Source organism: Bos mutus, chromosome 3 (genome assembly GCF_027580195.1).
Source record: "Bos mutus isolate GX-2022 chromosome 3, NWIPB_WYAK_1.1, whole genome shotgun sequence".
NCBI lineage: Eukaryota > Metazoa > Chordata > Mammalia > Artiodactyla > Bovidae > Bos > Bos mutus.
In genome coordinates, this window is record NC_091619.1 from 19,463,688 (window position 1) to 19,476,305 (window position 12,618).

The window sequence follows — 12,618 nt, forward strand, 5'->3', positions numbered from 1 at the left end:
CCTTATACTTTGATGTTATAGAGAGTTTTCCTTAAACCTCATGAACTAACCTCTGCTAGCTTCAGTCTTTTCTTCTGCAGCTTCATCACATCTCTAGGCCTTCACAGAACTGAAGACAGTTCTGGATTAGGCTTTGGCTTAAGAGGATGTAGTGGCTGGTTTGACTTTCTATCCAGACCACTCAAACTTTCTCCATATCAAAAATAGAGCACAAAATTCTGTAAAGCAATTATCCATCAATAAAAAAATAAAAACAAAAAAACAACAACAAAAAACCCAAGATAGGGCAGTTTAACTTTCTTATCATTTGTGTGTTCACTGGAGTGGCACTTTTAATTTCCTTCAAGAACTTTTCCTTTCTATTTACAACTTGGCTAACTGGTGCAAGAGACCTAGCTTTTAGTATGTCTTCGCTTAAGCATGCCTTCTTCACTAAGCTTAATCATTTCCAGCTTTTTTTTTTTTTTTTTTAATTTCTAGCTTTTGATTTAAAGTGAGAGACGTGCAACTCTTCCATTCACCTGAACACTTAGGGCCCACTGCAGGGTTATTAGTTGGCTTAATTTCAATACTATTGTATTTTAGGTGTTAGGGAAGCCCAAAGATAGGGAGAGAGCCAGGAGATGGGGTGTGGTTGGCTGGAGGGTAGCAGAGAAAGGCTAGCCAGCCGGAGCAGTCAGAACACACACAACATTTATTAAGTTCACAGTCTGAGGTGCCACCAAACCATTACGATAGTAACATCAATGATCACTAATCACAAATCACTGTAACAATTATTGAAAAAATTTGAAATATTGTGAGGATACAAAGGGACAGAGTGCTCTTGGAAAAATGGCACTGTAGACTGCTCCAAACAGGGTTGCCACAAAACTTTTAATCTGTAGAAAACCGTATCTGCAAAGTGCAGTAAAGTAAGTACAATGTCTGTACTTCCCTCAAGAGGTAATCTGTGTAGATTAAATGGAATAACCCTTTAATATGTTTTAGCTCAGTGCCTGACCTATAATAAATACTCAGGAAATAACTGCTGTTATTTTCAGAAGACTTGAACTAGTTGGAAAGTAAGTTCACAGAATTTATGCCAATCAAATCACTGAGAAGATACAAGATTTTGGGCAAATTTCTAAATCGATCTAGTCCCTACTCAACATGTTGCCTTATACACCATGCAGACTGCTTCTACTTTTTTTCCCCTGGTATCTTGTGCTGCTTGCAGGATCTTAGTTCTCTGAACTTGGATTAAACCTGGGCCCTGGCAGTGAAAACACCAAGTCCTAACCATTGGACCACCAGGGAACTTCTTGCTTCCTTATGAGGGAAATAAAGAGTAAATGAACAGTATGAGGGCAATTCCATTGTGATCCAGTGGTTGGGACTCTGTGCTTTCACTGAGGAAGGCATGAGGTTTGATCCCTGTTCAGTTGGGGAACTAAGACCCCTCAAGCCGAAGGGTGGTGTGAAAAAAAAAAAGCATGAGCTTTTAATTCTTAATTTTCAGTTATAAAGGATGCTTGGATATGTAAAATTTTCTTCTTAAGGTCTGTTCTGGATATCAGATCTGAACTCTGGAGTACTGGTACATTATTCACTCATGAAAGTCAGAAAAAGAAAATCTGAACATCTCTGTATAATGCTGATCTCAATGTGGAGGAGAACAAAGTATTGAAATTAACACTAATGTAATTTTCTCCTGCATTTGGCATCACTGTTTATCCTGTCTGCAAGTTATTTTCTAGGTAGGAAAGGATCCTAAACACAAAAGATCCACTATATCTAGTAATTATAAGACTGTAGGTGATGTCTGGAAGGCTGATGGAAGGGGGTTTCTTCCTATTCCTTAGAGTAGAGATAAAGAAGTTTAGTGCTGGGATGGATAGGTTATGGTGGGCTGATACCTGTAAACTAACAAGAACGTCTCCTGGTCCTTACCAGACTTGATGTTCCCATCATCTCGGCAGATGCCATTCCAACGGGTATATAATGATGCTGAATGAATATTATCACTGGTGTGCTTTACTTCCTCCTGTTTCTGCCGAATCTTCTCCCAGTTTCGGACCAGGAACACATGATGCTTTAATACAAAGTTTCTATAAGGAAGGAAGAAAGGAGCTCCTTTATTCATCCATCCAATGAACATTAACTACATGTTTACTCTAAGCCACTGGTATGATGATATAAATGTTTATCAGTGAAACCAGTTATTTTAAAGAGAACTACATATGGAGAAACATTATTCAGTTTTGCATCTTGATTTTTTTCACATAACACAAAACATTTCTCTATAATATTTACAAATATCTGACAAATACCACCTAAAAGCTGCAACAATTTTGGCAACTGAAGCATGTTGACTTGAACGTACAGCTTTATGCAGTATTTGTAGAATTCTAAAGGAATTTGCCAAGATCAAGTATAGGTTTAGGGTCAGCTGTAACAAGGAGAACTGGACTGTCAGATGTAGGTAAAGATATTTAAGATATCAGGTACAGTGCTACTGCATGGATCTCTAAACTTAAATGAATTATATGCATCTTGATTAATCCTACACAATTTTGATGATTCCATAATTTGATTTTCACTCTAACAAACATGTAAACAGATGGGACCTTAAGTCTTAAACTATGGGCCTCAGTAAAGGGAGGCTAGACTAATTATAGTTTGTGACTTTAGCTGCACATTAAGATCACTTGGGGAGTTGTACAAACTATTGATACATGGGTTCCACTTCTGAAAATTCTGATGTAAGTGGTTTGAAGTGTGGCCTGGGCATAAGGAGTTTTAAAAAGCAACCTCAGCTGCTATGCAGCCAAAGAAGAGACCACTGGACTTCCTTCTTTTACTGAAATGTAAAATTTCTATGATTCAAAGTGAAAATAGGATGAAAGGGGCTAAAATCATGGTAAAGTTACAGATAAGGATGAACTTGCTAAGATACTGGAATACATAGTCAGGGAAGATGCAGGAAATGTCCTAAGACAATTTGAAAAATAGGACATACATATTTATTTCTCTTACTTCAGACATGGACAAATATCTCAATATAGGGAAAAGCAAAGATGACTACTAAAGATTCTTTTTATTGCTCTGTTAATTTATCAACAAAACAGGGATTCTTAATCTCTTCTGTGCCATGCATTCCTTGGCAGTCTGGTGAAGCACATGTAATCCTCCTCTCAACAATGTTAACTAAAAGTATTTAAAATTTTAAGTAACTTTTAGTATATAGGATTAAAAGCAAACTGAATAAACTAAGATACAGTTTGCAGAATATTAAACAAAAACCCTGAAGTTGTGATATAGAAATGAACATTAATTTTAAACACATGACAAGATCTAGTGGTGGGTTTAATAACCACAGTAATTTTAAGGTAGAGATGAATGTGAATGATATTTTTTTTTTTTTTTTTGTGAATGATATTTTGAGATATCTGTAACACATACAAAACTGTAAATATTGGTGACAAACTCATACACACACACACACACATTTTTTTCTTTGGCCTACAGTCGCATTTTAATAAAAAGTTAAATTTCAGTTAGAAATAAGTTCTTTCCTCCACCCAAGTTCACCCCTGAATGCTTGTTTAAAGTCTTCCTGCAAAAAACAAATGTCTCAACTATATACATGTTTAATAATTTTTAAACTGTCAAGCAAGTCACATAATTTAAAGAGTGCAGATAAGAAAATTTTCTTTTTACCTCTCCCGATTGGACATTGGCTTCATTTGTAATTGAGGGGTCAACCTTGTTGGAGTGTTGATGTTTTCACTGGGTTCCTCAGAGAGGTGGCCTCTCTAACAAACAGATGGATTAGATTGCAGGAAAAATAAGATAAATCATAAATCACCTCAAAGAATACAAAACCACTCTAAAGATGCCACCCTCTGGTACATCCCTTATTTCATTAATTGCCTATATGCAGATATTTGGAGAAAACCATGAGATTATTATTTACCCTTTTCTTCAGCTTGTGCTTAGACTTCCTTTTCTCTTTTGACCGTCCAGACTTTTTATGTGAGGTCATTGGTTGGCTACTTTTGTTGCTGGTGAGTCCATTCATGCGTTGACTCTTGCCCCCAATGATTCCTCGACATTTCTCAAAGCCGCACTTACACAGTTGCTTTGAAGGGAAAGAGAATAACGTTTTTAGTCTGAAGTCTAATCTAAAAGTTTAAACAGAATGCCTGAGTATCTGGACACCCAATAGTAAGTTTGAATCAAGAAATTTTCATACAGAGGAACATAACTCATTGTCTCATTGTGAGTAAAATAAATACAAATGGTTTCCACTGTAGTAGAAAGGAAAGATTAAATTTTGGAAAAACTTCATGAGAAAAATTAAGAACTGACTGGAGACAAAAAATAATTGAACAGTCTCTTCTACAGAGTTCTGAAAGAATAACTGTGACATATGTATCCTAGATAAGTGGAACAAAGAGTGAATCTTTTCCAATGTATTTTAGTGGCTACGAATCAGTAATGTTCACCGAAGGCTCATGTTAATATAGAGTACTATTATAAAGTTCAAACTCCCTCTTGAATTTATCATTCTTACCTGTTTTTCAACGTTGAAGGAATGAAAGTTGTAATCATAAGTGAGTTCAGTACCAGCTGGCATATCTTTAAGAGCATACAGTCCAATCCGGTACACTCCATTAACAGACCTATAGAGAAAGGGACAAGAGTTAAAGGCAGAGGTTCATAATACCATGCCTGAGAACCAGAAAGGTTGGTATACTGATTTCAAATTTGCCTCTGTTTCTGTATCCAATCATTCAAGTTTCCTGGCCAGTCACTCCATCTTTAATCTCTTTCTTCTTCTATCAGGTCTGTATAATACTGACAGATTAATAGTCCTAAACTAGTTTTCTGGAAAACATGCTTTCTGCTGTCAAAGGTCAAACTTTTCTTGCTTGGTATTCGAAGTCCTTTTAACATAGGGCATTAGTTTACTTACTAAACAAATTACAATTATTTCCTATGGATAAAAATCTTCTAGTTTCTACTGATCTCCACCTTTCTAACCTGTACGCAAGTGTCTCTTTTGTTCTATTTTATCTACTTTATTAATAAGGTATCATGTACTTTTCTAGATGCTTTATAGAGTAACATATAATTTTAGCTAACGTTTACTGAGTGCTTTTTCTCATATTCTTTTCCATTATAGTTTATCACAGGATACGGAATACAGTTCCCTGTACTATACAGTAGGATTTTATTGTTTAATTATTTCTGGCTCTGCTGGGTCTTTGTTGCTGCACAGGCTTTTTTCTAGTTGTGGTGAGCAGAGGTTGTGGCACGAGGGCTTCTCATTGCAGTGGCACATCTTATTGTGAAGTAAGGCTCTAGGGTGTGTGGGCTTCAGCAGTTGTGTCTCTCAGGCTTAGCTGCTCCATGGCAAGTGGGATCTTTCTGAATCAGAAATGAAACCCTACCTCCTACATTGGCAGGCAGATTCTTTACCAGTGAGCCACCAGGGAAGCCCTGTTTATCTATTTTATATATAGTAGTTTATATCTGCAAATCCTTAAATCCTAATTTATCCTTCCCCATCCCTATCCTCTTTGAAAATTTTAAGATTCTCTATGCCTGTGGGTCTGTTTCTGTTTTATAAATAAGTTCATTTGTACATTTTAGATGCCACATACGTAAGTGAAGGTGTAAGTCGCTCAGTAGTATCCGACTCTGCGACTCCATGGACTGTAACCCGCCAGGCTCCCTGTCCATGGAATTCTCCAGATGAGAATACTAAAATGGGTTGCCATTCCCTTCACTAGGGGATCTTCCTGACCCAGGGATCAAACCCAGTCTCCTGCATTGCAGGCAGATTCTTTACCATCTAGGCCATCAGGGAAGCCCAGATTCCACATATAAGTGATATCATGTGGTATTTTTCTTTCTCTGACTTCCTCACTTAGTATTATAATCTCTAAGTCCATCCATGTTGCTGCAAATGGCATTATTTCATTCTTTTTTATGTCCGTGTACACACACACACACACACACACAGCATACATATAGACACATCTTTATTCATTCATCTTTAAATGTCCCCTCCCTCTTGAACCTCCCTCCTACCCCATCCCACAACTCTAGGTTGTCACAGCACTGGTTTGAACTCCATGAGTCATACAGCATATTCCCACTAGCTATCTATCTTACATATGGTGGTGTATATATTTCCATGCCACTTTCTCCATTCGTCCTACCCTCCTCTTCCCCTGCTGGGTCCACAAACCTGTTCTCTGTACCTGTGTCTCCACTGCCGCCCTGCAAACTCCACTGATCTCTTGATGGACACTTAGATGGCTTCCATGTCTTAGTTACTGTAAATAATGCTGTTAAGAACATTAAGGTGCATACATTTTTGAATTAAGTGTTTTCTCTAGGTATATGCCCAGGAGTGGGACTGCTGGATCATATGGCAACTCTACTTTTAGTTTATTAAGAATCTCCATCTTGTTTTCCATAGTGGCTGCATCAATTTACATTTCTACCAACAGTATAAGAGGGGTTCCTTTTCTCCACACCCTCTCCAGCATTTGATACTGGTAGACCTTTTAATGATGGCCATTCTGACCAGTGTGAGGTGATACCTTGTTGGTAGTTTTGATTTGCATTTCTTCAATAATTAGCAATGTTGAGCATCTTTTCAAATGCTTGGTCATCTGTACATCTTCTTTGGAGTAATGTCTAGTTCTTCTGCCCAACTGATTTTTTTTGTTTGTAATTGAGTTATAAGAGCTGTGTGTATATTTTGGAAATGAAGCCCTTGGTGGTTGCATCATTTGCAAATATTTTCTCTCAGTTTCTAGGCTGTCTTTTTGTTTTGTTTATGGTTTCCTTTGCTGTGCAAGAGCTTTACATTTGATTAGGTCCCATTTATTTTAGTCTATGCCAGTGGCTGGGAAACTATGGAGGCAGACAAATTCCCCCAGGTCTTTCTAAATTTTTATTGGCACACCACCACATTCCAAGAGTGCTGACCCTTGTTCCATACCATAACATTTAAAATTTGATCCTATACTAAAATATATTGTATTAAAAACATGGGAGGGAGGCATAACTTACACAGAATACAAAATTTTAAATGTATAGTTTGTTGAATTCTATGTATCTCTACACTTGTGTAACCTCTTTCCCAGTCAGTACCCTCCCCCAAAGAATTGCCACCATTCTAATCTCTATCCCCATAGAGATTATAGTTTCATCTGTTTTAAACTTTAATTAAATGGAATCATACAGAATATATAGTTTTATGTACAATTATATGCCTACCTTCTTTGACTCAATGTTGCCCTCTATTATAATATACCTTTATACTGCTGTGTAGTATTCCATTATATGAATTTAGCAAAATTTACTGATCTATTTTAATGCTGATAAACAATGGACTATATTCAGTTTTGAGCTATTATTATAAAAAAAACATTTTCTGGGAAATTCCCTGGTTGCCTAGCAGTTAGGATTCTGGGCTTTCACTGCTATGGCCTGGGTTTAATCTTTGGTCAGGGAACTGAGATCCCACAAGCTGTGTGGCACAGCCTTATAAAAAAATTTCTGTGGACATTTCCTGCACATGTCTTTTTTATTTTTTTGCACCTGTCTTTTGAATATAAACACTCATTTATGTTGGGGATACACTTATGAGTAGGGTTGCTAGTTTACTAGATGTGTTTATTAGCTTTGGTAGGTACAAACATCTTTTGTAAGTTGTCATACCAATTTACAGTTCCACTAGCAGTAACACAACAGACCACTCACATTGTGTTAAATCCTTGTTAACACTTTGAATTTTAATATGGCTTAATAAATATTTCTCTCTGATGACTAAAATATTAAGCACCTTTTGATTACTGACCACTTTTATATTCTGACATGTCTATTACCTTTTTTATAAATTGTATTGTCTTTATTTCATCCAAAATTTCATCCAAATTTCATCCAGAAGTAAGTTCTTTGTCAGATAAACACATTGTAAATACCCCTTTCTCAGTGTATGGTGTGCTTTTACACTCAAAGTTTCCTTTGGATGACTAGAAATCGTTAATTTTATCAGTTCTTTTATCTTTAGTGCTATTTATATCCTGTTTAAGATAATTTTATCTATCCCAAGTATATGAAAATATTCTCCCATGTGAAAAGGGAACCCTCCTACACTGTTGGTGGGAATGTAAGTTGGTGAAGCCACTATGGAAAACAGTATGGAGGTTCCTCTGAAAACTAAAAATAGAATTACCACATGATTAAGTAATCCCAATTCTGGGCATATATCCAGACAAAACTATAATTCAAAAAGATACATATAGCCCTATGTTCATAGCACCACTATCCACAATAACCAAAACATGGAAGCAACCTAAATGTCCATGGATAGATAAATGGATAAAGAAGATGTAGTGTATACACACACACACACATACACACACACACTGGAATACTATTCAGCCCTAAAAAAGAATGAAATAATGCCATCTGCAGCAACATGGGTGCAACCAGAGGTTATCATACCAAGTGAAAGTCAGAAAGAGAAAGACAAATACCATATGATATCACCTATATATGGAATCTAAAACACAACACAAATGAATCTACCTATGCAACAGAAACAGAATCAGGGACATAGAGAACAGCCTGGCAGTTGCCAAGGGAGAGGGGAGTAAAAAGGACTGGACTGAGAGTTTGGGACTAGGAGATACAAACTGATATATATAGAATGGATGAACAACAAGGTCCTAACTATATAGCACAGGGAACTATATTCGATATCCTGTGATAAACCATAATGGAAAAGAAAAAAAAAATATGTATAACTGAGTCACTAAGCTGTACAGCAGTAATTAACACAACATTGTAATTCAATTATACTTCAATAAAAAGTAAATTTAATAAATATTCTCCCATGTTGCCTATAGAAACATGATTGCTTCAGTGGTGATATTTAGGTCTAAGAGTCATCTTAATTTTTGTGTGTGTATTGACGCAGGAGCCTATGACTCAGAACCACTTATTAAAAAGCCATCCTTTCCTAACTGACTTGCAGTGGAACCTAAGTCATAAAATCAGGTGACAGTACATTTATATGTCTTTATCTGGACTCTATTCCTGCTGCTGCTGTGTGCACTCAGTCATGTCTGACTCTTTGTGACCCTATGGATTGTAGCCCACCAAGCTCCTCTGTTTATGGGATTTTGCAGGCAAGAATATTGGAGTGGGTTGACATTTCTTCCTCCAGGGAGTCTTCCTGACCCAGGGATTAAACCTGTGTCTCTTGCATCTCCTGCACTGGCAGATGAATTCTTTACCACTAAGCCACCTAGGAAGCCCCCTATGCTATTCCATTTGTCTATTAATCTAGCCCAAGCAAACACCTACTCTTTTAATTACTGTACCTCTACAGTAAGTCTTGAAATTAGTAGTTTAAGTCTTAAATTTTTTTCTTCAAGATCATCTTACCTTTTTAAGGTCCTTCACAATTAGATGTATATTTTGGAATCAGCCTGTCAATTTCCATAAAAATTGAATTTGAATTTATAGATCTGGTAAGAACTGACATCTCAAAAATATTGAGATTTATAATCCATAAACATGGTGTATTTCTCCGTTAATTTAGGTGGTCTTTTTTCCCAATAATGTTTAGTGGTCTTCAGTACTGATGTCCTACAAACTTTCATTGTTTATTCTAATGTTTAATGAAGTGGAAGAGAAGTGGTGACAGTGGACACTCTTACGGAATGTTGTTCATGAGCCTATTTTTCTTTAACTGTGTTAAAACACATGTAACAAAGTTTATAACCTTAACCACTTAAAAATGTACAGTTCAGAGGTATTAAAAACATCCACATTGGACTTCATTAGTGGTCTAGTGCTTCCACTGCAGGGGGCACAGGTTCAATTCCTGATCAGCTAACTAAAGTCTCACATACTGTGAGGTGTGGCCAAAAGAAGAAGAAAAAGGAAACAAAAAAGAAAATTCATGTTGTGTAGTCAACTCCACCATGCAATTCCATCTCTTTTTGTCCTGTAAAATGGACTCTGTCCCTATTAAACAATAACTTTCAAACTCTCCTTCCTCCAGCCTCAGACAACCACTACTCTATGGTCTCTACGATTCTAACTACTTTTAAACATCTCATGTAAGTGGAATCACACAGTAGTATTTGTCTTTTTGTGACTGGATTATTTCATCTAGCATAATGTGTGTGGATCACAATAAACTGTGGAAAATTCTTCAAGAGATGGGAATACCAGACCACCTGATCTGCCTCTTGAGAAACCTATATGCAGGTCAGGAAGCAACAGTTAGAACTGGACATGGAGCAACAGACTGGTTCCAAAAAGGAAAAGGAGTACGTCAAGGCTGTATATTGTCACCCTGCTTATTTAACTTCTCTGCAGAGTACATCATGAGAAACGCTGGGCTGGAAGAAGCACAAGCTGGAATCAAGATTGCCAGGAGAAATATCAATAACCTCAGATATGCAGATGACACCACCCTTATGGCAGAAAGTGAAGAGGAACTAAAAAGCCTCTTGATGAAAGTGAAAGTGGAGAGTGAAAAAGTTGGCTTAAAGCTCAACATTCAGAAAACGAAGATCATGGCATCTGGTCCCACCACTTCATGGGAAATACATGGGGAAACGGTGAAAAGAGTGTCAGATTTTATTTTTTGGGCTACAAAATCACTGTAGATGGTGATGAAATTACATGCAGCCATGAAATTAAAAGACGCTTACTCCTTGGAAGGAAAGTTATGACCAACCTAGATAGCATATTTTAAAGCAGAGACATTACTTTGCTAACAAAGGTCCGTCTAGTCAAGGCTATGGTTTTTGCAGTGGTCATGTATGGATGTGAGAGTTGGACTGTGAAGAAAGCTGAGCGCCGAAGAATTGATGCTTTTGAACTGTGGTGTTGGAGAAGACTCTTGAGAGTCCCTTGGACTGCAAGGAGATCCAACCAGTCCATTCTAAAGGAGATCAGCCCTGGGTGTTCTTTGGAAGGACTGATGCTAAAGCTGAAACTCCAGTACTTTGGCCACCTCACGTGAAGAGTTGACTCATTGGAAAAGACTCTCATGCTGGGAGGGATTGGGGGCAGGAGGAGAAGGGGACGACAGAGGATGAAATGGCTGGATGGCATCACCGACTCTATGGACATGAGTTTGAGTGAACTCCGGGAGTTGGTGATGGACAGGGAGGCCTGGTGTGCTGTGATTCATGGGGTCGCAAAGAGTCGGACATGACTGAGCAACTGAACTGAAATGAACTGACTAATGTCCTCAAGGTCTTTTCATGTTGTAGTATATTGCAAAACTTTCTTTTTTTTAAAGGCTGAATTTTTTTTTTTAAAGGCTGAATTTTATTGTATGTAAAAACCAGATTTTCCTTATCCCTTCATTCATTATGGACACCTGGGTTCTTCCAAATTTTAGCTACTATGAATAATATTACTAAAATATGGGGGTGCAGATATCTCTTTGAGAACCTCCTTTCAATTCTTTTGGATAAACACTCAGAAGCTGGACTGCAGGATTATACAGTAATTTTATTTTTAATTTGTTGAGGAACATCCCTACCCTTTTCCACTGCGGATATATCATTTTTATATTTCCAATAGAGTTTCCTATTTCTTAACATCCTTGTCAATACTTATTGTTTTCTGTTATTTCCACAGTAGCCATTCTGAGGGTGTGAGGTAGTATCTTATGGTTTTGAGTTGCATATCCTTAATGATCAGTCATTTTGAGTATCTTTTTGTTTATTGGCCATCTGCATATTTTCTTTAGAGAAATATATTAATATATTAATTAAAGTTCTCTGTCCATTCTGAATTGGGTTGGTTTTTTTGTTGTTGAGTTTCAGGGGTTCTCTATATATTCTTGATACTAATACCTTATCAGATATATGATTTGCAAATATTTTCTGCCATTCTGTGGGCAGCCTTTTGATTCTGTGTATAGGCAGCCTTTTGATTCCGTGTATAGGCAATGGCACCCCACTCCAGTACTCTTGCCTGGAAAATCCCATGGACAGAGGAGCCTGGTGGGCTGTGGTCCATGGGGTTGCTGGGAGTCGGACACGACTGAGAGACTTCACTTTTACTTTTCGCTTTCATGCATTGGAGAAGGAAATGGCAACCCACTCCAGAGTTCTTGCCTGGAGAGTCCTGGGGAAGGCGGAGCCAGGTGGGCTGCTGTCTCTGGGGTCCAACAGAGTCGGATACGACTGAAGTGACTTAGCAGCAGCAGCATCAGATCAGGTCAGTCGCTCAGTCACGTCCGACTCTTTGCGATCCCATGAATCGCAGCACGGCAGGCCTCTCTGTCCATCACCAACTCCTGGAGTTCACTAAGACTCACGTCCATCACGTCAGTGATGCCACCCAGCCATCTCATCCTCTGTCATCCCCTTCTCCTCCTGCCCCCAATCCCTCCCAGCATCAGAGTCTTTTCCAATGAGTCAACTCTTCACATGAGGTGGCCAAAGTACTGGAGTTTCAGCTTTAGCATCATTTCTTCCAAAGAAATCCCAGGGCTGATCTCCTTCAGAATGGACTGGTTGGATCTCCTTGCAGTTCAAGGGACTCTCAAGAGTCTTCTCCAACACAACAGTT

The 12,618-nt window shown here is 37.9% G+C and overlaps 1 protein-coding gene across 7 annotated transcripts in view; it reads right to left on the reverse strand.

The window, feature by feature from the left end:
• ASH1L (ASH1 like histone lysine methyltransferase) overlaps window positions 1–12,618 on the reverse strand; it is a 207,362-nt gene that overhangs the window by 17,279 nt on the left and 177,465 nt on the right. For all 7 annotated transcript variants that reach the window (XM_070367311.1, XM_070367314.1, XM_070367315.1 and 4 more), the window contains 4 exons: window positions 4,559–4,667; window positions 3,959–4,123; window positions 3,703–3,797; window positions 1,933–2,090 (listed from right to left, as the gene is read on the reverse strand). In XM_070367311.1, the coding sequence (XP_070223412.1) occupies window positions 1,933–2,090; window positions 3,703–3,797; window positions 3,959–4,123; window positions 4,559–4,667 (527 nt within the window). The remainder of the gene's footprint in view (window positions 1–1,932; window positions 2,091–3,702; window positions 3,798–3,958; window positions 4,124–4,558; window positions 4,668–12,618) is intronic.